This window comes from Falco cherrug, assembly GCF_023634085.1.
Source record: "Falco cherrug isolate bFalChe1 chromosome 11 unlocalized genomic scaffold, bFalChe1.pri SUPER_11_unloc_9, whole genome shotgun sequence".
Taxonomy (NCBI): Eukaryota; Metazoa; Chordata; class Aves; order Falconiformes; family Falconidae; genus Falco; species Falco cherrug.
The window spans coordinates 1-24642 of record NW_026599278.1 but is presented as its reverse complement, the minus strand read 5'-3'; the positions used below and the strand labels follow the sequence as shown (position 1 = coordinate 24642).

Genomic DNA, 24642 nt, shown 5'->3' with positions numbered 1-24642 from the left:
GGTTCCATCCCGGCTCCGTCCCCGACTCCATCCCGGCTCCATCCTCGGCTCCATCCCGGCTCCACCTTTGGCTCCATCCCAGCTCCACCCCAGCTTCATCCTTGGCTCCATTCGGGTTCCATCCCAGCTTCGTCCTCAGCTCCGTCCTTGGCTCCATCCAGCTCCATCTTTGGCTCCATCCCAGCTCCATCTTTGGCTCCATCCCGGCTCCATCCCGGCTCCATCCTCAGCTCCATCCTCGGCTCCATCCCAGCTCCATCCTCGGCTCCATCCCAGCTCCATCCTCGGCTCCATCCCAGCTCCACCTTTGGCTCCATCCCAGCTCCACCTCAGCTTCATCCTTGGCTCCATTCGAGTTCCATCCCAGCTCCATCCCAGCTCCATCCCAGCTTCATCCCAGCTCCATCTTTGGCTCCATCTTTGGCTCCATCCCAGCTCCATCTTTGGCTCCATCCAGCTCCATCCCGGCTCCGTCCCGGCTCCATCCCAGCTCCATCCTTGGCTCCGTCCCGGCTCCATCCTTGGCTCCGTCCCGGCTCCATCCTTGGCTCCATCCCGGCTCCATCCCGGCTCCATCCGGCTCCATCCTTGGCTCCATCCGGCTCCATCCCAGCTCCATCCTTGGCTCCATCCCATCTCCCTCTGGCTCCATCCCAGCTCCATCCTTGGCTCCATCCCATCTCCCTCTGCTCCATCCCGGCTCCGTCTCGGCTCCATCCCGGCTCCATCCCAGCTCCATCCTTGGCTCCATCCCATCTCCCTCTGGCTCCATCCAGCTCCATCCCGGCTCCATCCTTGGCTCCATCCCGGCTCCATCCCGGCTCCATCCAGCTCCATCCCAGCTCCATCCTTGGCTCCATCCCGGCTCCATCCTTGGCTCCATCTGGCTCCATCCCAGCTCCATCCTTGGCTCCATCCCATCTCCCTCTGGCTCCATCCCGGCTCCATCCCAGCTCCATCCTTGGCTCCATCCCGGCTCCATCCCAGCTCCATCCAGCTCCATCCCAGCTCCATCCTTGGCTCCATCCGGCTCCATCCCAGCTCCATCCCAGCTCCATCCCATCTCCCTCTGGCTCCATCCCGGCTCCATCCCGGCTCCATCCCAGCTCCATCCCAGCTCCATCCTTGGCTCCATCCCAGCTCCATCCTCAGCTCCATCCCACCTCCATCCCAGCTCCATCCTTGGCTCCACGCCGGCTCCATCCTTGGCTCCATCCGGCTCCATCCTGGCTCCATCCAGCTCCGTCCTTGGCTCCATCCCATCTCCCTCTGGCTCCGTCCCGGCTCCGTCCCAGCTCCATCCTTGGCTCCATCCCAGCTCCATCCTTGGCTCCATCCCAGCTCCATCCTTGGCTCCATCCCGGCTCCATCCCAGCTCCATCCTTGGCTCCATCCCAGCTCCATCCTTGGCTCCCATCCCATCTCCCTCCGGCTCCATCCCACCTCTATCCCTGCTCCACCCCTGCTCCATCCTGGCTCCACCCCGGCCGACCTCTGGCTCCGGTGCGCGGGCTGTGGCTCCCTGCTGCAGGAAGGAGCAGCAGAAGAACCAGAAGGCCTCGAAGTCGGTGTGGGAGCAGCGGACGAGCGAGCTGCGCAAGCAGAACCTGCTGGCCAGCCGCGAGGCACTCTACAGCGAGCTGGACCCTGAGGAGCGCTGGAAGGTGCCCTACGCCCGCCACCTGCGCCCTGACATGAAGACCCACCTGGACCGCCCGCTGGTGGTGGACCCCCAGGAGAACCGCAACAACAACACCAACAAGACGCGGTCCCGGCGAGCCGCTGCCGGAGCCCCGTTTCAGCAGCCCCGCACCGATGAGCTGCTGCGGCAGCCGCGCTACCCTGATCCCGGTGGTCCCCGGCCCAGCGAGCCCCCCGCCAGCCGCCGGCCCCGCAGCATCAGCCGGGAGCCGGAGCAGGAGCCCAGCCAGGAGCGCGGCTACACCGATGCCGAGCGCCTCAAAGCCGTCGAGCGCCGGCACCGGGCTGGCGGCAGCCGGGACGGCCGCGCTGGGTCACCGCAGCCTGAGCGCGAGCACCGGCGGCACCGGGCACACCGGCGGGCGGCTGAGGAGGGCGAGGAGGGCACGCGGCCCGAGCGACGGCCGCGGGCACCGGGAGGGTGGCCGGCCGGGACGGGGCGAGGGGGACGGGGAGCACGGGGATGGTGAGCGACGCCGGCGGCACCGCCACGCTGCACCGGCCGCCTACGATGGCGAGGGCAGGCGGGACGACAAGGAGAGGCGGCACCGGCGGCGGAGGTGAGCGCACAGGACCCCCTGGCGATGGCAGGACCCCAGGAGCTCTGCCAGCTCTTGGGGGGCCCGAGTCCCCTGGGAGCTGTACCGGGGGGTCTCCTCTGAGCCCCCTCCCCTCCGCCTCCCCCCAGGGAGACCCAGACCCCTGGCGTGCCGGCCGGCCCCACACTCTCCACCACCCGCCCCATCCAGCAGGACGTGGGGCGCCGGGAGCCCCCCGTAGCCGAGGACATCGACAACATGAAGAACAACAAGCTGGCCACTGCCGAGCCCCCCGCGCCCCCCACCATGGGCAATCACACCGCCTGCCCCACTGGAGCCCCCCCCTGCCGCCCCCCTGTCACCACCAACCCTCCCCCCGAAAACAGCTTGGTGGTCACCAACCCCGGCACCCACAACAACCTCGCCAAGGCGGGGGGGAAGCCAGAGCACACGGCTGTGGACATCCCACCCCCCCTCCCGCCGCCTCCCACCAGTGCCCTGGTGCAAGGTAGGGGGGACCCCTGGGGGCTGGGGTTTGTGGGAGATGGGGGGGGGGGCGGGGCAGGAGGTCTGGGAGGGGTCTGTGGTGGCCGGGGGGGGGGTCTGGGGGGGGTCGGGGGGCCATGACAGCGCTGCTCCCGCAGTGAACAGGAAATGCCAACCCCGAGCCGCTGCCCCGCAAGGAGGAGGAGGAGGAGAAGAAGGAGGAAGGCGACGGGCAGGACGAGAACGGCCCCAAAGCCCATGGTGCCCTACAGCTCCATGTTCATCCTCTCCACCACCAACCCGTGAGCACCACCGGGGCAGGGGGGGCTGGGGGGGCCCTGGGGGTCCCCCTCACCCCCCCCACACCCCCCCGCCATGTCCGTTCCCCCCCCCCCAGGTTTCGCCGGCTGTGCCACTACATCGTCAACCTGCGGTACTTCGAGATGTGCATCCTGATGGTCATCGCCATGAGCAGCATCGCCCTGGCCGCCGAGGACCCTGTGCAGCCCAACGCCCCCCGCAACAATGTGAGCCCCCCCCGCCCCCCAAACAGGGACCCCTCCAGTGCTGTTGGGGTGGGTGGAGGGACTGAGCCCCCTCCTCACAGCGCTTGCAATGTAGGGTGGGGTGCCCCCAAAACAACACCCAGAGTGGGGGTCCCCCTCCTTGTCCTGCCTTGGAGACCCCTGCCTGCACCCCCGGGGGGGGGGGGACTGGGGGAGGGGCAAGATGCCAGGAGGGTTGTCCTGGGGTGTCAGGGGGTCCCAAGAGGGTCCTGGGGTGCCAGGGGGTCCCAAGAGGGTCCCGGGGTCCCAGGGGGGTCCTGGGAGGGTTGTGGGGTGGGGTGCCAGAGGGTCCCGGGAGGGTCCCAGGAGGGTCCTGGGGTGCCAGGGAGGTCCCAGGTGGATCCTGGGAGGGTCCGGGGTGCCAGAGGGTCCCGGAAGGGTCCCAGCGGGGTCCTGGGGTGCCAGGGGGTCCCGGGAGGGTCCCAGGGTGCCAGGGATTCCCGGGGTGCTGGGGGAATCATGCAGCTTGAGGGGTGCTGGGGGGTCTTGGGGTGCCAGGAGGGGCTCAGAGTGCTGGGGGGGGGTGTCAGGCATCCCACCCCCCCCCCTCCTCCCCCTCCAGGTCTTGCGCTACTTCGACTACGTCTTCACGGGCGTCTTCACCTTCGAGATGGTGATCAAGGTGAGCGCGGGGGGGGGTCTGAAGGGTGGGGGGGCCCCCTGGCACCCCCTCACCCCCGCCACCCCCATTGCCCCCCCGCAGATGGTGGATTTGGGGCTGGTGCTTCACCAAGGTGCCTATTTCCGGGACCTGTGGAACATTCTGGATTTCATCGTGGTCAGCGGGGCGCTGGTGGCCTTCGCCTTCACGTGAGTCCCCCCTCGGGGACACGGGGGGGGTGGGCACGGGAGGGGTGGGCACACCGGGGTCTCCCGCCTCGGGGAGCGAAGGGGATGGTGGCGGCGGGGGTCCCGCCTCTCCCAGTGCCTCCCGGTGGGGCCCCCCAGCGCTGCCAGCGGTCTGTCCCGCGCTCTGCTGTGTTGCTTGACGTCTGTTCTCCGCCGCTTGCCGCCGCGCTGTGTCGTCCTGTCACTGTCCTGGTGTCCCCGCGCCCCCCGACCCCAGGCAGGATCGGGCCCCACTGCCCTTGGGGCTGAGCAGCCGCCCCAGCGCAGAAAGCCCAGAGCAGTGAGCAGGAGCAAACCCCAAAGAAAGACGGGGAATCCCCTAGCAAAGGATGAGTAACCTCTTAGTAAGGGATGAGTAACCTTCTAGTAAGGGATGAGGGATCTCCTAGAAATAGATGAGCATCCCCTGAGTGATGAGTGAGCATCCTTTGAGTGGCTGAGCATCCCCCGAGTAAAGGATGAGCATCCCTTGAGTGACTGAGCATCCTTAAAGTAAAAGGTGAGCATCCCTCAAGTAATTGAGCATCCCTTGGCTAGTTGGGCGTTTCCCAAGCAAAGGATGAACATCCGCTGAGGAACTGAGCACCCTTGGAGTAAAACATGAGCAATGCCCAAGTAACTGAGCATCCCCCAAGGAAGGGGTGAGCTCCCCCCGAGTAACTGAGCATCCTTAAAGTAAGGGGTGAGCATCCCCCGAGTAACTGGGCATCCCCTAAGTACAGAATGAGCATCCCCCACCTAACTGAGCATCCCCCAAGGAACGGGTGAGTAAGCCCAGAGCAGACCCCGAGTACCTCCCGGGAAGCTGGGCTCCCCCCCGTGGGCCGTGGGGGTGGGCGCGGGGTGGGGGCTGGGCTCTCACCGTGCCTTGTCTCTCCCCTTCCTCTGCCACCCGCCACAGGAGCAGCTCACGGTAAAGTCTCTCTGCCTTCGTCTCCTGCCCCGTCCCTGTCCTTGTGCTCTCCTCGTGCTCTCCTCGTGCTCATGGTCGTGCCTCGCTCCACCCCACCCCCACCCCTCCGCACCCCTCCCCCAACCCCCCACAAGCACCCTCAGGGATGGGGAGCACGCGGGGGCGGGGGGGTGATGGGCGCAGGAGGTCTTTGCCCTGAGCCCCCTGCCCGCTTGGCTGGGGAGGGGACTGTCACCAAGCCGCCACGTCGGGGGTCCCACACCTCCCCCTCCCCCCCCAGAGGCAGCAGCAAGGGGAAGGACATCAACACCATCAAGTCCCTCCGCGTCCTCCGCGTCCTCCGGCCCTTGAAGACCATCAAGAGGCTGCCCAAGCTCAAGGTGGGGGCGGGGGGCGGGTGGGGAGGGGGATTCGCTCCCCACCACGGTGCTGACCCCCTCCCCGCCCCCCCCTCCACCCCCAGGCCGTCTTCGACTGCGTGGTGAACTCCCTGAAGAATGTCCTCAACATACTCATCGTCTACATGCTCTTCATGTTCATCTTCGCCGTGGTGGCCGTCCAGCTCTTCAAGGGCAAGTTCTTCTACTGCACTGACGAGTCCAAGGAGTTCGAGAAGGACTGCAGGTACGGCGCGGCCGGGCGGGGGTCTGCTGTGCCCCCCACCCCGTCCCACCGCCCCCTCCCCTCCCAGGGGCGAGTACCTGGTCTACGAGAAGGACAACGAGGTGAAGGCGCAGAAGCGGGAGTGGAAGAAGTACGAGTTCCACTACGACAACGTCCTCTGGGCGCTGCTCACCCTCTTCACCGTCTCCACCGGCGAGGGGTGGCCGCAGTAAGGGCGCGGGGGTGGGTAGGGGGTGGCGTGGGGGGGGGGGGGGCATGCAGGGACCCCCACCCCGTCCCTGCCCTCGTCCCACCACAGGGTCCTCAAGCACTCGGTGGACGCCACCTACGAGAACCAGGGCCCCAGCCCCGGCTATCGCATGGAGATGTCCATCTTCTACGTCGTCTACTTCGTCGTCTTCCCCTTCTTCTTCGTCAACATCTTCGTGGCCTTGATCATCATCACCTTCCAGGAGCAGGGGGACAAGATGATGGAGGAGTACAGCCTGGAGAAGAACGAGGTGCCACCTGCGCCCCCATCCCCCGGCCGCCCATCGAGGACCCCCGGGCGGGCGAGGGTGGGTGACGCCGGCGCTATCCCTGTCCCCGCCCCCGCAGAGAGCCTGCATCGACTTCGCCATCAGCGCCAAGCCCCTGACGCGGCACATGCCGCAGAACCGGCAGAGCTTCCAGTACCGCATGTGGCAGTTCGTGGTGTCGCCGCCCTTCGAGTACACCATCATGGCCATGATCGCCCTCAACACCATCGTCCTCATGATGAAGGTGGGGGGGGGGAAGGGCTGGGGGGCCCAGGGGGCTGCCCTTCTCCCCCGGCACCTCTGCTGTACTCTGGATCCATCCCTGTCCCCCATCGATCCATCCCCGTGCCCCTGGATCCATCCCTATGCCTCTAGATCCGTCCTGTCCCCAGATCCATCCCATCCATGGATCCATCCCTGTGCCTCTAGATCCGTCCTGTCCCCAGATCCATCCCTGTGCCCCTGGATCCATCCCTGTACCTCTGGATCCATCCCTGTACCTCTGGATCCATCCCTGTGCCCCTGGATCCATCCCTGTACCTCTGGATCCATCCCTGTGCCCCTGGATCCATCCCTGTACCTCTGGATCCATCCTGTCCCCAGATCCATCCCTGTGCCCCTGGATTCATCCCTGTACCTCTGGATCCATCCTGTCCCCAGATCCATCCCTGTGCCCCTGGATTCATCCCTGTACCTCTGGATCCATCCTGTCCCCAGATCCATCCCTGTACCCCTGGATCCATCCCTGTACCTCTGGATCCATCCTGTCCCCAGATCCATCCTGTCCCCAGATCCATCCCTGTGCCCCTGGATCCATCCCTGTACCTCTGGATCCATCCTGTCCCCAGATCCATCCTGTCCCCAGATCCATCCTGTCCCCAGATCTATCCTATCCCCAGATCTATCCTATCCCCAGATCCATCCCTGTGCCCCTGGATCCATCCTATCCCCAAATCCATCCTATCCACGGATCTGTCCCTGGGCCCCTGGATCCATCCCTGTACCTCTGGATCTGTCCTGTCCCCAGATCCATCCTATCCACGGATCCGTCCCTGTGCCCCTGGATCCTTCCCTGTACCCCTAGATCTGTCCTATCCCCAGATCCGTCCTATCCACGGATCTGTCCCTGGGCCCCTGGACCCATCCCTGTGCTCCTGGATCCATTCCATCCCTGGATCTGTTCCAGCACCCCAGGATCCATCCCTGTGCCCCTGGATCCGTCCTATCCCTAGATCCATCCTATCCACGGATCTGTCCCTGTGCCCCTGGATCTGTCCTGTCCTCGGATCTGCCCCTGTGCCCCCGGACCCATGGCTGTGCCCCCGGTTCCCCCTCCCCCCAGGGCGCACCCCTCTGCCCGGTCCCCGCCCCCACCCTGCGCTCTCCCCCCAGTTCTATGATGCCTCAGACGCCTACGAGAACGTGCTGAAGATGTTCAACAACGTCTTCACCTCCCTCTTCTCCCTCGAGTGTCTCCTCAAGATCATGGCCTTCGGGGTGCTGGTATGTGCCGCCGCGCCGGGATCTGGGGATCTGCGGCACATGGCCAGCCCTGGGGCGTCCTGCACTGCGCCCACGGGATCCCGGGAGCCAGGGCGCGGGTACTCGTGGGATCCCAAAGCGTGGGTGCCCACGGGATCCCAGGAGCTGGTGCACAGGCACTTGGGGGATCGTGGTGCATGGGTACCTGTGGGATCCCGGGAGCCGGTACACAGGTAATTGTGGGATCCTGTTGCATGGGATCCCATGAGATCCTGGGAGCCAGTACACGGCTAGTGGGGATTGCAGGAGTCAGTGCACAGGTACCTGTGGGATCCTGGGATCCGGTGCATGGGTACCTGTGGGATCCTGGGATCCAGTGCACAGGTACCTGCGGGATCCTGGGATCCGGTGCACGGGTACCTGTGGGATCCTGGGATCCGGTGCACGGGTACCTGCGGGATCCCGGGATCTGGCAGGCTGGCAGCGCCGCTGCCCTGTGTCCCTCGCCCCCTTCCCGTTGCAGAATTATTTCCGCGACGCCTGGAACGTCTTTGACTTCGTCACGGTCCTGGGGAGCATCACGGACATCCTGGTGACAGAGTTCGGGGTAGGTGGGAGCCGCCCCCCCCCGCGGCGCCGGGGTTGGGCTCCGCTCGCCCCCCCCCCCCTCGCATCCCCCCCCCTCACATCCCCCCCCCCCTCGCACCCCCCCCCTCACCCCTCACGTCCCCCCCCCACTCCTCGCATCCCCCCCCTCACGTCCCCCCCCCTCACCCCTCGCATCCCCCCTCACCCCTCGCACCCCCCCCCCACCCCTCACCCCTCGCGTCCCCCCCTCACCCCTTGCGTCCCCCCCCTCACCCCCTCGTGTCCCCCCCCCCATCCCTCGCATCCCCCCCCATCCCTCGCGTCCCCCCTCACCCCTCACATCCCCCCTCACCCCTCACATCCCCCCTCACCCCTCACATCCCCCCCCTCACCCCTTGTGTCCCCCCCCAGAACAACTTCATCAACCTCAGCTTCCTGCGGCTCTTCCGGGCGGCGCGGCTCATCAAGCTGCTGCGCCAGGGCTACACCATCCGCATCCTGCTCTGGACCTTCGTCCAGTCCTTCAAGGTGCTGCCCAATGTGTCCCCTCCCCCCCAAAAAACCCCACAGCCCATCCCCCCCCCCTCCCCCGGGCTGCCCCTATCCGGGGCCTGGCAGCCCAACCTGCACCGGGGGCCGCATCCAGTCGCGGCACGGCGTGACCAGCCCCGCTGTGCCCCCAGGCTCTGCCCTACGTCTGCCTGCTCATCGCCATGCTCTTCTTCATCTACGCCATCATCGGGATGCAGGTGAGACCCCCGGGCCCCCCCCCCGCCACCCCCCCGGCCCCCCCGCCCCCCCTGAGCCAGCCCCGCTCCCCCAGGTCTTCGGCAACATTGGCATCGAGGAGGAGGACGACGAGTCGGCCATCACCCAGCACAACAACTTCCGCACCTTCTTCCAGGCCCTCATGCTGCTCTTCCGGTGAGTGCCCAGTGCCACACTGGTGTGTCCCCAGCACCATCCCAGTGCCACCCAGGGTACCCAGTGCCACACTGGTGTGTCCCCAGCACCATCCAAGTGCCACCCAGGGTACCCAGTGCCACACTGGTGTGTCCCCAGCACCATCCCAGTGCCACCCAGGGTACCCAGTGCCACACTGGTGTGTCCCCAGCACCATCCCAGTGCCCGTGCCACCCAGGGTACCCAGTGCCACACTGGTGTGTCCCCAGCACCATCCCAGTGCCATGCCATCTGTAGTACCCAGTGCCACACTGGTGTGTCCCCCCAGCACCATCCCAGTGCCACCCAGGGTACCCAGTGCCACACTGGTGTGTCCCCTCAGCACCATCCCAGTGCCACCCAGGGTACCCAGTGCCATACTGGTGTGTCCCCAGCACCATCCCAGTGCCACCCAGGGTACCCAGTGCCGCACTGGTGTGTCCCCAGCACCATCCCAGTGCCATGCCATCTGTAGTACCCAGTGCCACACTGGTGTGTCCCCCCCAGCACCATCCCAGTGCCACCCAGGGTACCCAGTGCCACACTGGTGTGTCCCCCCAGCACCATCCCAGTGCCACCCAGGGTACCCAGTGCCATACTGGTGTGTCCCCAGCACCATCCCAGTGCCACCCAGGGTACCCAGTGCCGCACTGGTGTGTCCCCAGCACCATCCCAGTGCCATGCCATCTGTAGTACCCAGTGCCATGCCATCTGTAGTACCCAGTGCCATACTGGTGTGTCCCCAGCACCATCCCTGTGCCATGCCATCAGTGGTACCCCGTGCCATGCTGCTGTGTCCCCCCAGCACCATCCCAGTGCCACCCAGGGTACCCAGTGCCACCCCAGCGCACCCCTGCCCCAGCGCCCTCCCCGGCCGGGGGTGACGCGGCGGGGTCCCTGTCCTGTGCCACAGGAGTGCCACGGGGGAGGCCTGGCACGAGATCATGCTGTCCTGCCTCAGCGGGAAGCCCTGTGACCAGAACTCGGGCATCAAGGAGGACGAGTGCGGCAACGAGTTCGCCTACTTCTACTTCGTCTCCTTCATCTTCCTCTGCTCCTTCCTGGTGAGCCCTGGGGGCGGGGCATGTGGCTGGGGAGGGGGGGACACCCCCTGATCCCACCCCTGTGCCCCGACCCCCCCCTGCCTCCCCCCCCCAGATGCTGAACCTCTTCGTCGCCGTCATCATGGACAACTTCGAGTACCTGACGCGCGACTCCTCCATCCTGGGCCCCCACCACCTGGACGAGTACGTCCGCGTCTGGGCTGAGTACGACCCCGCTGCCTGGTAAGGACCCCCCCCGGGGTGGGGGGTGGGGGAGGTGTGTGCGGGGGGCACCCGAGGTGCTGGGGTCCCCTCTCAGCGCTGGGGGCACAGTGGTTCCGGGGGGCTTGGCTGGCCAGACAGTGTCCCCCCCCTCCCCAGCAGGGGGACGCGGCAGGTGCCCAAGAGCCCCACCGGGGTCCTCTGGGTTCAGTGGCCTTGGTGTCCCCCCCCCAGGAGCTGTCCCCCCCCCCGTGGGACTGTCCTCTCCAGGGTGTCCCCCCCAGGGGGTGTCCCCTGGGTCTGCTGTCCCCACGCAGCCATGGGGGGCCCGGCCCCCCTGCGCCGTGTCCGGTTAACCTGTCCTCTCTCAATTGTAGGTGCTCAGCCGCTGGATCGCTCCCTCCCGCCCCCAGCCCGGCCCGCAGCCCCCAGCCCAGGGCAGCTGTGGGGCTCGGCTGGGACACAGGGGGGTCCCTGGGGGTCCTGCCGGGTGCTGGAGGGTCCCCACCATGTCCTGGAGGGCAGTGGATGGGGTGTGGGGTCTGCTTTGTCCCAGTGCCCAGGGGCTGGCTCCCTGGCTGCGCTGGGGTACCCCGTGGTGCTCTGCCAGGTCCTCAGTGCCCTGTACTGGGTTAAACTGGTCCGTACTGGGCCAGAGCTGGCAGCGGCGATTTCTTGGGGGGGGGGGGACACGGGACACTCCAACTCTCCCCACCCTGCAGCCCCCCCATCCCCACCACAGCCAAGCGGCGGCCACCCCACCCCAGGGCAGTGTGGGGAAGGCTCCTATCCCCATCCTCCTGCTCCCCCCCCCCCCGCCCCGGCTGCGGGGTCCGTGCCTCAGTTTCCCCGTCCCCTCGGCGCATCCGCGGGCGGTCGCGTGTCTCCGGCGTCCACACTAACCCCCCTGTATTCTTCTTGCAGTGGCCGCATTCATTATAAGGATATGTACAGTTTATTACGCGTAATATCTCCCCCATTGGGCTTAGGCAAGAAATGCCCTCATAGGGTTGCTTGCAAGGTTTGACTTACACTAAAACCTGCTGAGCATCAACGGAATGAATGTTGCTTATGGTTTCTCGGATATATATATGATATCTTTATATATATATATATACACACAGATACGACCCGCACACCCCAGCCCGGGGCCGGCCCCGGCGCGCCGCATGGAGCCCCCCCACCCCATTCCTGCCCCAGCTCTGCTTGCCGCGGCCCCCGGCCGGGCGACACCATGGGGGTTGCGATGGGCACCGGCCATCGCCTTCCTCCCCTCCTCCTCCTCCTCCTCCTCTGCGAGCTGCGGCCGGCCGGGTTTAAACCTTTTTTTTTTTTTTTTTTTTTTTTCCATTTTGATCCCCCCCCCCCTTCCCTTTTTTTTTTTTTTTTTAAATTTTTTATTTTTTTTTCTCCGCGTCTCTCTGTCTCTCTCGCCTCTTTTTTGTCCTTTTTCTGTCCGATGTCTCTTCCTTCTCGTTCTCTCCGCTCCCAGGGGCCGGCTGACTTTCATGGACATGTATGAAATGCTGAGACATATGTCCCCGCCCCTGGGTTTAGGCAAGAAATGCCCACCCCGTGTTGCTTATAAGGTAGAATAACTTTTCCACCAAAGCGAAGCCCCCCACAGCCGTCCCAGCGGGCGGCCCCAACTCAGCCCGGCCGATGCTTCTCGGCCTCTTTTTTGGGTTTTATTTTTATTTTTTGCTAGGTTTTTGTTTTTTGTTTTTTTTTTGCTTTGGTTTTTGGTTCTTTTTTTTTTGGTGTTTTTCTCCTCCTGCGGCGAGCCCTGACAGGTGCGGCGGCCGCCGGCCCCCGCTGAGCCTCTGCGCGTCCCCCCAGGACGGGCTGGGTAAGATTCGCCGCCCCGGGGAGCGTGTGCCCCCTGCCACCTCCCTGCCTGCCGCAGGCTGGAGGCTCGGGGCCAGACCCCCCCAGGAGCCCCTACTGGGGACCCCCCGTGGGGATCGGCCAGTCCCCCCCCCCCCAGACCCCTATTTGGGGTCCCCCCCCATTGGGCTCAGCCCAGAAACCCCTATTTGGGGACCCCCACGTTGGGCTCAGCCAGCCCCCCCCCCCCCCCAAAACCCCTATTTGGGGTCCCCCCCCCCCTTGGGCTCAGCCCAGAAACCCCTATTTGGGGACCCCCACGTTGGGCTCAGCAAGCCCCCCCCCCCCCGAAACCCCTATTTGGGGACCCCCCCCATTGGGCTCAGCCCAGAAACCCCTATTTGGGGTCCCCCTCATTGGCCTAGCCAGCCCCCTCCCCCCAACCCCATTTGGGATACTCCCCTATTGGGCTCAACCAGCCCCCCCCAGATTACTATTTGGGGTCCCTCATGGGGCTCAGCCAGCCCCCCAGAAGCCCCTATTTGGGGACACCCCCCCTGGGGCTCAGCCAGCCCCCCCAGAAGCCCCTATTTGGGGACACCCCCCCCAGGGGCTCAGCCAGCCCCCCCAGAAGCCCCTATTTGGAGTCCCCTAAGGACTTCGGCTCAGCCCCCTCAGACGCCCTATTTGGGGTCCCCCCGGGCTTTGCCAGCCCCCCAGAGCCCCTATTTGGGGTCCCCCCCGGGGCTTGGCCAGCCCCCCCAGATTGCTCACCCAGAGCAGCCCATTTTTAGGGCCCCCCCCCCCGCCCGGGGCTTGCCGTGCCCACGCAGAGGAGCCCCTGCTCAGGCCCCCCCCCGGGGCTCACCCCTGCCCCCCTCTCCCCCATCCCCCCATCCCCACAGCTCCCCCCTCCCCCCCCAGTCTCCCTCTCTCCATCCCCCCTCCACCCACCACCTCCTCTCCTGGCAGTGAGACCCCCGTCCCCCCACCCAGCCCCCCCGGCTGCTGCACGGCCCACGCCCCCACCAGCCACAGGGGCTACGGGTGCTCGGGAGCTGCATCGTGGGGCACAGGGTGGGGGGGATGGGACCTGGGCACCGGGGGGGGGGGGGCGTGGGGACCCCACGTCTCCATGCCTCAGTTTCCCCATCGGCATTGCTCGCTCCCTGCCCTGCTGCTCTGCACCCCCAGATCCCCCTCCCCACCCCCGGGGCTGCATGGGGAGGGGGGTCCCTGCCCTTGTTGAGGCAGGGACCTGCCACCTGCTTGGTGCTGGGAGCTGGGGGGGGGCTCGGGGCACCATGGGGCTGAGGCCTGGCAAACTCATCGCTTCTCCACCCACCCAGCCCCCCCCCTCCCCCAAGGCACGTCTCCTTGGACCCCCCCCCTCCCGAGGATGCTGGTTTGCACCCTGAGAAGCCCCCGGCTGCCCCCCCCCCCCCCCATCCCTGGAGCAGAGCTGGGAACGACTCGACCCCCTCCCCGCTGCATGTGCTGCCGCTGCATGTGCTGCCCACCCAGCCGCTGGGGTCCCGCTTGGCCGTGCCCCCCACCCTGGGCATCTCGCGGGGGTCCGGGGGCCGCGACCTGGGGAGAAGGCGGGGGGCCGGGGTGGGGGGAGGCTTGGGGAGGGTGATGGGGAGCGTGCCTCAGTTTCCCCAGTGGCTGCGTGGTGGCCCCCGCCTTCTCGCCAGCCCCCCGGGCACGGTGGGAGGGGGCGGCGGGTGATGCCCCCCGCTCTGCTCGGCCCCGCAGCGGCTGCTCCGCATGGACCTGCCAGTGGCCGACGACAACACGGTGCATTTCAACTCGACCCTCATGGCCCTGATCCGAACTGCCCTCGACATCAAGATCGCCAAAGGCAAGGGGGGGACAGGGGGGTGGGGACCCCGGCGGGACGGGGACCCGGTGGGACGGGCAGCGGGGTCCTCGAGGGGATGGGGGCTCTGGGGGCAGGGGGACAGGGACCCTGCGGGGTTGGGGACCAAGGATGCTGCAGGGGTGGGGATCAGGGTGAGGATTCTGGGGGGATGGGGACTGGGCATATGGGGGTGCTGGAGGGAGGGGGACAAGGACAGGGACTGGGGGGGTACGGGGGTGCTGGATATTTGGGGATGAAGACCTGAGGGTATGTGGCCCAAGATGCTGGGGGCACAGGGACCCTGGGGCATGGGGACAGGGTCCCTTGGGTGACAAGGACAGGGAGAGGGTCCCCAGGGGTGGAGGGGACAAGAACCAGGAGCCCGGGGTTGGAGGTCTCTGGGGAAGGCAGGAAAACGGGGGGTGAGGGGACACCAGCAGACGGGGGTCCAGGGCAGAAGTGTCGGGGGGGACAGGGGGGTCCCCATGGGGGAGGGGAGGGGGTGCCGGGGGGACAGGGATGGGTGGTCCCCAAGGGGCCGGGGCGCTCAGCCCTCTCTCCGCAGGGGGAGCCGACAAGCAGCAGATGGACGCAGAGCTCCGCAAGGAGATGATCGCCATCTGGCCCAACCTCTCCCCCAAAAACCTGGACCTGCTCGTCACCCCCCACAAGTGTAAGGGACCGTCCCCATCCCCCTCCCGGTTCCTATCCCTGTCCCCATCCCCATCCCCCCTCACCCTCTGTGCCCGCAGCCACCGATCTGACGGTGGGGAAGATCTACGCCGCGATGATGATCATGGAGTACTACCGGCAGAGCAAAGCCAAGAAGCTGCAGGCCATGCGGGAGGAGCAGGTGGGGCCAGCACCAGCACCCCAAAACTGTCCCCTCCCCACGTCCCTCCAGGGGTCCAGCCCAGCCCCTTCTCTGCCTCCTGCACCCCCATCCCATACCTGCCCTCTTCCCGAGTCCTTCCATGTCCCCATCCCATCCCCGAGCACCCCTCCAGTGTCCCCATCCCAGCCTTGTCCCTTTCCCATGTCTCGTCGGTGTCCCCATCCCCATGCATCCCAGATCCATCCCATCCCCGTGTCCCCATCCCCGAGCACCCCTCCAGTGTCCCCATCCCCGTGTCCCCATCCCCGAGCACCCCTCCAGTGTCCCATCCCCATGTCCCCATCCCCGAGCACCCCTCCAGTGTCCCCATCCCCAACTGTCCCAGCACTGTCCCCGCCCTGTGTCCCTGCCTCCCAGCCCCGTAACCCCTGTGCTGCATCCCCACCGTGTCCCCACCGTGTCGCCACCGTGTCCCCAGCCGCTCTCGTGTCCCCGCAGAACCGGACGCCGCTGATGTTCCAGCGCATGGAGCCACCGTCCCCCACGCAGGAGGGGACCACAGGGCCGGATGCGGGGCCCACGGCCGAGCCGGGCACGGGGCTGTAAGTGCCACGGGCCCCATCCTGCCCCTGCCCAGCGCAGCCGGGAGGGGGCTGAGCCACCTGTGCCCCCCCAGGGCTGCGCGTGACGGGGGCCTGAAGGAGAGTCAGTCCTGGGTCACCCAGCGCGCCCAGGAGATGTTCCAGAAAACGGGGACCTGGAGCCCCGAGCGGGGACACCCTGAGGACGTCCCCAACAGCCGCCCCAACTCCCAGGTGAGGGGCTGCACCGGGGCCCCCCAGCCCTGGCCAGCCTCATGTCCCTCTGGCCACTGTGTCCCCAGGGTCCCCTCAGCCCCATCTCCCCCACATCCACCCGTCCCCATGTCCCCGGGGGTCCCTCAGCCCCATCACCCCTGCGCCCCTCCAGCCCCCATGTCCCCAGGGGTCCCGTCTCCCCACCTGCACACCCATCCCCCCATCCCCTGGTGCCTGCCCCCCCCCCCCCCCCCCATCTCTGCACGGCATCCCGCTGCGCCCGGGGGGGTGGATGTCCCTGGTTTTGGTGCTGCCCCCCCCGCCGTGCCTCAGTTTCCCCACCTGATGCCCCCCCCCCAGCTGGTGGAGATGCGCGAGATGGCGAAGGACGGCTACTCCGACAGCGACTACCTGCCCATGGAGGGGCACGGCCGCGCCGCCTCCATGCCGCGGCTCCCCGCCGAAAACCAGGTGAGGGGACCCCTTCCGGGGTGCCACCGGCCCCCGCCACGGCCCCCTCGCCCGAGGGACACCCAGCACGAGGGACACCCAGCGCGGCCGTCCCTGTCCCCTTGGGGACACTGGAGACGGTCCTCAGGCTGGGCAGCACGACCCCATCGCCCCCCTGCAGACCCCTCCCACGCTGCCATGGCCACCGATGCTTTAATGGGGGGGGGAGGGGGCTTTGGGGGGGGGGCGGGGCGCTGTGCCGGCTGAGGCGGTGTGGACCCCCTTGATGCAGCCGGTGGCAGGAGCAGCGTCCTGTGCCCCCCTCCCCCCCAAATGGCTGCAGCTGCTGGGCTGGGGGCTTCAGGGGGGGCATGAGCATGGCGGCAGGGGCCTGAGGGGTGGGCGTGAAGCTGGGGAAGAGGTGCCACCTCCCCCCGGTCCCCAGGCTGGGGACACTCCTGCATCTGCTCCAGCGCGGCATCCAGCCTGCTCCGGCGCAGGGACACGCGTCCCCCTCCAGCAACAGTGGGGGTCCATGGGCGACCCCCGCTCCCCAGGGACACGGATCCGTGTCCTCGGTGCCAGCGGGTGCCACCAGCTGCGGGGGTGGCCCCCCCTCCGCATGCCCGGGGCTGGGGACAGGGACAGGGACAGGGATGCTCTGGCTGCTCCGCTCGTTGCTGCTGCTCGCCCGGCTGGTGCTTGGCTCCCTGCGGGGTGACCCCGGCCCCCGCCGCCCCCCGGCCCCCGCCCTCCGGCCCCGTGTTTACTCTGGTCTCTCTCTCTCTCGCGGCTCTGCGGGCACCGCCTGGGCTGGCTCTAGCAGAGGAGGAAGGTCCGACCCCGAGGGAATAACCTCAGTGTAGGTACCGCCGGGCCCCGCCAAGAGCCCCCCGCTCCACCTGCTCCCTCCCGGCCCCCTGCCCCATGCAGCCCCCCGCCAGCTCTGCCTGCCCTCTGCCTCCATCCCTCCAGCCTCCATCCTTCCCTGCCTCCATCCCTCCATCCCGCCATCCATCCCTCCATCCCTCCATCACGCCATCCATCCCTCCATCACGCCATCCATCCCGCCATCCTTCCCTCCATCCCGCCATCCTTCCCTCCATCCCGCTATCCTTCCCTCCATCCCGCCATCCTTCCCTGCCTCCATCCCTCCATCCCGCCATCCTTCCCTCCCTCCATCATTGCTCTCATTTTGCTGTTCCCTGCTCCAGCCATCTCTGTCTCATCAGCTCCTGCTCTTCACCACACTCATTTTGCCACTGCATCCCTCCCTGCATCTCTGCATCCCTCCATCCCCACATTCCTGCATCCCTCCCTCCACCCTTTCATTGCACCGTCTGTTGCTCCATCCAGCCTTTATTCATCCCTTTGTCCCACCATCCCTCCATTCATCCCTCCATCCCTCTGTCCCCCCCATCCTTCTGTCCCCTCATCCCTCTGTCCCCCCCATCCTTCTGTCCCCCCATCCCTCTGTCCCCCCCATCCCTCTGTCCCCCCCATCCCTCTGTCCCCCCCATCCTTCTGTCCCCTCATCCCTCTGTCCCCCCCATCCTTCTGTCCCCCCATCCCTCTGTCTCCCCATCCCTCTGTCCCCCCCATCCCTCTGTCCCCCCCATCCTTCTGTCCCCCCCATCCTTCTGTCCCCCCCATCCTTCTGTCCCCCCCATCCCTCTGTCCCTCCATCCCTCTGTCCCTCCCTCCTGCCATCCCTCTGTCCCTCTGTCCCCCCTGTCCCTCTGTCTCCCTGTCCCTCTGTCCCCTCCATCCCTCTGTCCCCTCTGTCCCCCCATCCCTCCCACCCTTCCCTCCCTCCCACCCTCCATCCCTCCATCCCCCCATCCCACTCTCCGTCCCTCCCAGTCTCTCCTGTCCTGGGACACCCGCTAACCAGACAGCTCCTGACTCCTGTCTGTCCATCTGTCTGTCCCTCTGTCCCCAGTGCCTGTCCCTGTCCCGCCTCCTTGGCCCCCCTGCACCCCCCCTCTTATCCATCCCCTCCGTGTCCCATCCCCTGGGCCACCCCGTGTCCCCGTGTCCCAGCACCAGCGTGGCCAGCAAGGAGCAGTGTCCCCATCCCCTGACCTTGTGTCCACATTCTGTCCCCAATCCCCTTGCCCCCATCCCCCCCCCATCCCGCTTAGTGGCCGGTGACACTCAGGGGTCCCGGCGGTGGCGGCGCAGTCAATGGTTAGAGCAGCGGGGGGTGAGGGGGGTCTCTCCCAGGGGGCTGAGATACTGCGCCGGAGCGTGTCCGTCCCCAGGGCGGTGGGGACACGGGCACAGGGGACACCTTGTCCCCCCCAGTCCAGCCGTGGGACCCCCAGCATGGAGCACAGTGGGCCGGCACCCACCAAAGGCAGGAGCTGTGGGGACAGTGTGGGGCACAGCGCCGGTGGCTGTGGGGGCACTGGTCCTGCACCCACTGCAAGGGGGGAGCAGGGATAGAGCTGGGGGGCAGGGGGGGGCTACGGCCCGGATGGGGCAGGGGGGGAGGGAGGGGGGCAACAGGGGGGCTGGGATGGACGGACGGATAGATGGGTGGATAGATGGAATGATGGACGGATGGGTGGACAGATGGATGGATGGATGATGGATGGACAGGTGGATGATGGATGGATGGGTGGGTGGGTGGGTGGACAGTTGATGGAGGGACAGAAGGATGAATGGGTAGACGGATAGATGGATGGATGGACGGATGGGTGGGTAGATGGATGGGTAGATGGGCGGATGGATGGATGGATGGACAGATGGGTGGGTAGATGGATGGGTAGATGGGCGGATGGATGGATGGATGGGTGGGTAGATGGATGGGTAGATGGGCGGATGGATGGATGGATGGGTGGGTGGGTAGATGGATGGGTAGATAGGTGGATGGATGGATGGATGGACAGATGGGTGGGTAGATGGATGGGTAGATGGGCGGATGGATGGATGGATGGGTGGGTAGATGGATGGGTAGATGGGCGGATGGATGGATGGATGGGTGGACGGATGGGTGGGTAGATGGGCGGATGGATGGATGGATGGATGGACGGATGGGTGGGTAGATGGGTGGATGGATGGGTAGGTAGATGGATGGGTAGATGGGCGGATGGATGGATGGATGGGTGGGTAGATGGATGGGTAGATGGGTGGATGGATGGACGGATGGATGGGTAGATGGATGGGTAGATGGGCGGATGGATGGATGGATGGGTGGACGGATGGGTGGGTAGATGGGCGGATGGATGGATGGATGGATGGACGGATGGGTGGGTAGATGGGTGGATGGATGGGTAGGTAGATGGATGGGTAGATGGGCGGATGGATGGATGGATGGGTGGGTAGATGGATGGGTAGATGGGTGGATGGATGGATGGATGGATGGACAGATGGGTGGGTAGATGGATGGGTAGATGGGCGGATGGATGGATGGATGGACGGATGGGTGGGTAGATGGGTAGATGGATGGATGGATGGACAGATGGGTGGGTAGATGGATGGGTAGATGGGTGGATGGATGGATGGATGGACAGATGGGTGGGTAGATGGATGGGTAGATGGGCGGATGGATGGATGGATGGGTGGGTAGATGGATGGGTAGATGGGTGGATGGATGGACGGATGGACGGATGGGTAGATGGGTAGATGGATGGATGGACGGATGGGTGGGTAGATGGATGGGTAGATGGGTGGATGGATGGGTAGATGGGTGGATGGATGGACAGATGGACGGATGGGTGGGTAGACAGATGGACGGACAGATGGATGGATGGGTAGCTGGAGGACAAAGTGCTACAAATGGGCCAGCACACACAGGTAACTCTTCCCTCAAGCCCCCCCGCCACAGGAGCTGCCCCCTCCCAGCCCCCCTGACCGTCCCCACTCCGCTCTCGCCCTCAGACCATCTCAGACGCCAGCCCCATGAAGCGCTCGGCCTCCATGCTGGGCCACCCGCGCGCCCGGGGCATCCGCCTGGATGACTACTCACTGGAGCGCGTCATCCCCGAGGACAGCCAGCGGCACCACCAGCGCCGGCGGGAACGGAGCCACCGCGCCTCCGAGCGCTCCCTCAGCCGTTACACCGACGTGGACACAGGTGGGACCTGACAGTCCCCCCACCTCTGCCCCCCCCGGAGCATCCCCTGGGTCCCACCACCTCCTCTTGCCCTGGGTGCCCCCAAGGCCACCCTCTCTTTGATGGGTCCCCCTTCATCACCTGACCCAGCTGTCCCCAAGGCCACCACCTCTTGTGACATTAACGTCCCCTGGGCCACCACATCTCCACTGGGTCCCCATCTCCTGCATCCCATGTCCTCTGGGCCACCACATCGCCTCCATTGGGTCCCCATCTCCTGGCCCTGGTGTCCCCTGGGCCACCACATCTCCTCCACCGAGTCCCCATTTCCTGCACCCCATGTCCCCTTTGCCATTGGGTCCCCATCTCCTGCTCCTGGTGTCCCCTGGACCACTGCATCTCCTCCACCAGGTCCCCCCATGTCCCCCGGGCCACCGCATCTCCACTGTGTCCCCACCTCCTGCATCCCATGTCCCCTGGGCCATCCCATCTCCACTGTGTCCCCACCTCCTGCATCCCGTGTCCCCTGGGCCACTGCATCTCCACTGTGTCCCCACCTCCTGCATCCCGTGTCCCCTGGGCCATCCCATCTCCACTGTGTCCCCACCTCCTGCATCCCGTGTCCCCTGGGCCACTGCATCTCCACTGTGTCCCCACCTCCTGCATCCCATGTCCCCCGGGCCACCGCATCTCCACTGTGTCCCCACCTCCTGCATCCCGTGTCCCCTGGGCCATCCCATCTCCACTGGGTCCCCATCTCCTGGCCCTGTGTCCCCCTGGGCCACCATACCTCCTCCACCGGGTCCCCCCCATGTCCCTAAGCCACCACACCTGCTCCTTGGCACCCCCACCCTCCTGCCCCCCGCTGCCCCCCCTCACCACCACCCCATCCCACGCAGGGCTGGGCACGGACCTCAGCGTCACAACGCAGTCGGGCGACCTCCCACCCAAGGAGCGGGACCCCCGAGCGGGGCCGCGCCAAGGACCGCAAGCACCGCCACCACCACCACCACCACCACCACCACCACCACCACGGCCCCGGGGACAAGGAGCGCTGCCCCCCCGAGCGGCACGACTACGGCCGCCCCCGCTCCCGTGACCGACGCTGGTCCCGCTCCCCCAGCGAGGGTCGGGAGCACGCAGCCCCCCGGCAGGTGGGTGCCCCCCTCCGCTCCCCCCTCCGCCTCTAGGCATGGGGAGGGGGGTGCAGGACACCCCCCCCCCCATGGTGAGGCAAGGGCTGCCTCCCCACCCCCGGCTGGGTGGCCTCTGGCTCAGGTGTCAACCAAAGACACCCCCCAGCACCGGGATGCCCCCCCCCACTGGTGCTGGCCACGTACCAGGGGCACTGGGACCCCCAGGGACCCCCACCCACCCACCCACTGGTGCTGGCCACATACAAGGGGCATTGGGACCACCCCCCCCCCCACTGGCCAAGTACCAGGGGCACTGGGACACCCCCCCCCCAATGGTCTGTGGCTGCTTGGGTAAGGTGGGGGGGTCCCAGCCCCCCTGCCCATTCTACCCACCCGTTTATACCGGGGGGACCACAGAGCCCCCCTCCAGCATGCCCTGCCTTGGGGGGGGGGCCAGCCTTTCCCCCCAAGAGGGACAGCACCCAGAAGGAGGACTTGGAGGGCTGGGGAGCAGTGGGTGACCCCTGGGGGGGATCTGGGGGTGCAAAGGGGGGTGGCAGTTGGCCGCAGCAACGCTTCGACCCCTCCAGATGCCCCCCCCACCGCCTTTCCACTATCGAGACCCCCCCCCCCCCCCCCCGCCCATCCCTGCCCGCACAGAGCCACTTCGCTTGGCCCCCCGGTGCCCCCCGCTGCTTGGGGGGGCCCTGCCTTGATTCACCTCTCTGTCTCCCCATCGCTCTGCTTTGGCTGCGCTGTCACGGCGAGGGGTGGCCCAGGTAAGCGGTTCGGGGCCCCCCACCGTCTGCTCTGGCCCCCCCAGGCTCCAGCCGACCCCCCCACCACGCTGAAAAGTTTGGAAAGAAGCTGCACCACCCCCACCCCCCCCCCCCCAGCACCCCCTGTGGGGGGCCAATCCTGCATGGGGACGCAGCCCCAGGGGGAGCCTCTTTGCTGCCCTGGGCTGTTTTGGGGTGACCCCCACCCCATTTCCCCCTTAGCCCCCGAGGGGATGTGCCCCCGGCCCAGGGTTGGGGTACAGGGACACACCCCCCCCCCCTCCGAGCCCTGATTTGGGGCGCACAGTCCCCACGCGCCCAGGCTTGGGGTGCAGGGGACCCCCCCCAGGGCCCTGCATTGGGGTGTGCAGCCCCACGCACCCAGGCTTGGGGTGCAGGGACCGCCCCCCAGCTTTGGGGTGCACAGCCCCACATACCCAGTATTGGGGTGCAGGACCCCCCCCGAACCCTGCATTGGGGTGCGCAGGTCCACATGCCCAGTATTGGGGTGCAGCCCCCCTCCCAATATTGGGGTGCCCGGCTGCACTAACTGTATCAGGGGCCTCAGCCCTTCCAGCCAGGTTGGGGGGCCCCCCCACTAGTCCGGGGGGGGGGGGGGGGGGCACAGCCCCTAAGCTGAGGTTTGGGGGTGCCCCCCCCAGCCCTGGGGTGGGTGATGGAGTTGGGGTGCCCAGCCGTGCACCCTGGGAGAGGTGCTGGGGTCACTGCCTCGGGTCAGGGTGCACAGACCCCCCCCCCGGGCTGCAGCATACGCCCCCCAACCCCGATAAGCAGGGGGTGCACGGCCACCCCCCTCAGAGGGCTGAATTAGGGTGCCCCCCCCGCCCCTCCGGCCAGTGTTGGGGTGCACGGACCCCGAATCCTGGGTGCCTGCAGGTAACGGCTCACGGCTCACGCCCCCTCCCCAGGTAACAGATTGGCATGTACACACCCCCCCCCCCCCCGCCGGTCCCAGCTTGGGGTGCATGGTCCCCAACCCTTCCCTAGGGGACAGTTTGGGGGTGCAGGACACCCCCCCCCCCAGCCGACTCTTCCAAACTTCTCCAGCCCCTGCTTCCCCCTCCCATCTCTCCTGGCTGAATCCTGCCCCCCACCCCCAACCCCCCCACCCCGCTTTGGTTTCTTTTGCCTGGCAACTGGCTTTGGGGGGACCCGGCAGCCGCCCCCCCGCCCCCCCCCGCCTCTTCTCACTTCTCTTCCCTCTGCTCTCTCGTTTGTGTGTGTGTCCCCCGTTGTGTCCCCGCTGCTTTTCTCTGCCCCCCCCCCCGGCCCCACCGTGTCTGCTTGGCCCGTGGCTGTGACCCGCCCCCCCCCGCCCTCCCCCCCATCCGTGATCCCTCATGGCCGTGACACCCCCCCAATGTCTCCGCTTGTGCCCGTGACCCCCGCTCTCCGTGTCCATCCCCCTGTGTCCCCCCATGTCCCTTCCCCTGTCCCCCCATATCCCTCATGTCCGTCTCCCTCTCCGTGTCCCCCCCATCTGTGTCCCTCCTCCTGTCCATGTCCCTCCTGCCTGTCCCCCGTCTCCCCTCCGTGTCCCGTGTCCTTTCCCTTGTCCTCCATGTCCGTGTCCCCCCATGTCCCTTCACCTGTCCCCCGTCTTCCCCATGTGTCCCCCCGTGCTGTCCCCCGCCTCCCTCCGTGTCCCCGTCCCCCCGCCCCCATGTCCCCCCGTGTCCCCCATATCCCCGTGTCCATGCCCCCCATGTCCCCCCGCCTCCCCCCATGTCCCCCCCGCCTCCCTCCGTGTCCCCATCCCCCCCCGCCCCCATGTCATGTCCCCGTCCCCCCCGCCCCATGTCCCCCTGTGTCCCCCCATATCCCCGTGTCCATGTCCCCGTGTCCCCCCGCCTCCCCCCATCCCCCGCGCCCCCCTGCCCCCCCCCGTGCCCCCCCCGCCATCCCCGTGTCCCGCTGTTGCTGCAGGGCAGTAGTTCGGTGAGCGGCAGCCCGGTTCCTCTCCACCTCGGGGACCAGCACCCCCCGCCGCGCGCGCCGCCAGCTGCCGCCGACCCCCGCCACGCCGCGGCCGCACGTCTCCTACTCGCCCGCCGGCCGCCGCCCCCCCGCCCGCCGCGCCGCCCCCCCCCCCGCCCGCGGACCGCGCCGCCCCCCGCCGCCCGCCGCCGCGCCCCCCTCGCCCCGCGCCGCCCGCCCCGCCGCCCGCTGGAGCGACGCCCCCCCGGGGGTCCCGCGATCCGGAGCCGCCGCTCGACGGACGCCCCCCCCCGAGCCCCTCGAGGGGGCGGGGGCGGCGGGGGGGGGCCGGGCCCGTCGCCCCCCCGGCCCGGCCGGCGGCTGCCCAACGGCTACTACCCCGGGGCACGGGGCCGGGAAGGGGCGGCCCGGCCTCCGCGACCCCTACAGCGAGACGGACGATGACTGCTGCTAGCGGCGCCT

The 24642-nt window shown here is 67.4% G+C and overlaps 1 protein-coding gene across 1 annotated transcript in view; it reads left to right on the top strand.

Annotated features, from left to right (window-relative positions):
• Positions 1 to 24636, top strand: part of CACNA1A (calcium voltage-gated channel subunit alpha1 A) — a gene marked incomplete at its 5' end in the record, with an annotated part of 33977 nt that extends 9341 nt beyond the window's left edge. The window contains 33 exon segments of the mRNA XM_055700037.1: positions 1532 to 2111; positions 2113 to 2261; positions 2390 to 2733; positions 2871 to 2974; positions 2976 to 3028; positions 3124 to 3253; positions 3855 to 3914; positions 3996 to 4102; positions 5335 to 5434; positions 5518 to 5678; positions 5746 to 5886; positions 5977 to 6178; positions 6276 to 6440; positions 7589 to 7699; positions 8202 to 8285; positions 8678 to 8794; positions 8950 to 9015; positions 9090 to 9190; positions 10122 to 10272; positions 10367 to 10494; positions 11966 to 12062; positions 14059 to 14164; positions 14730 to 14837; positions 14917 to 15017; positions 15498 to 15601; positions 15676 to 15814; positions 16157 to 16267; positions 17073 to 17108; positions 20132 to 20327; positions 21206 to 21267; positions 21269 to 21460; positions 24169 to 24201; positions 24203 to 24636. Coding sequence (XP_055556012.1) covers positions 1532 to 2111; positions 2113 to 2261; positions 2390 to 2733; positions 2871 to 2974; positions 2976 to 3028; positions 3124 to 3253; positions 3855 to 3914; positions 3996 to 4102; positions 5335 to 5434; positions 5518 to 5678; positions 5746 to 5886; positions 5977 to 6178; positions 6276 to 6440; positions 7589 to 7699; positions 8202 to 8285; positions 8678 to 8794; positions 8950 to 9015; positions 9090 to 9190; positions 10122 to 10272; positions 10367 to 10494; positions 11966 to 12062; positions 14059 to 14164; positions 14730 to 14837; positions 14917 to 15017; positions 15498 to 15601; positions 15676 to 15814; positions 16157 to 16267; positions 17073 to 17108; positions 20132 to 20327; positions 21206 to 21267; positions 21269 to 21460; positions 24169 to 24201; positions 24203 to 24634 — 4771 coding nt within the window.
• Between the last annotated feature and the right edge of the window lie 6 nt (positions 24637 to 24642).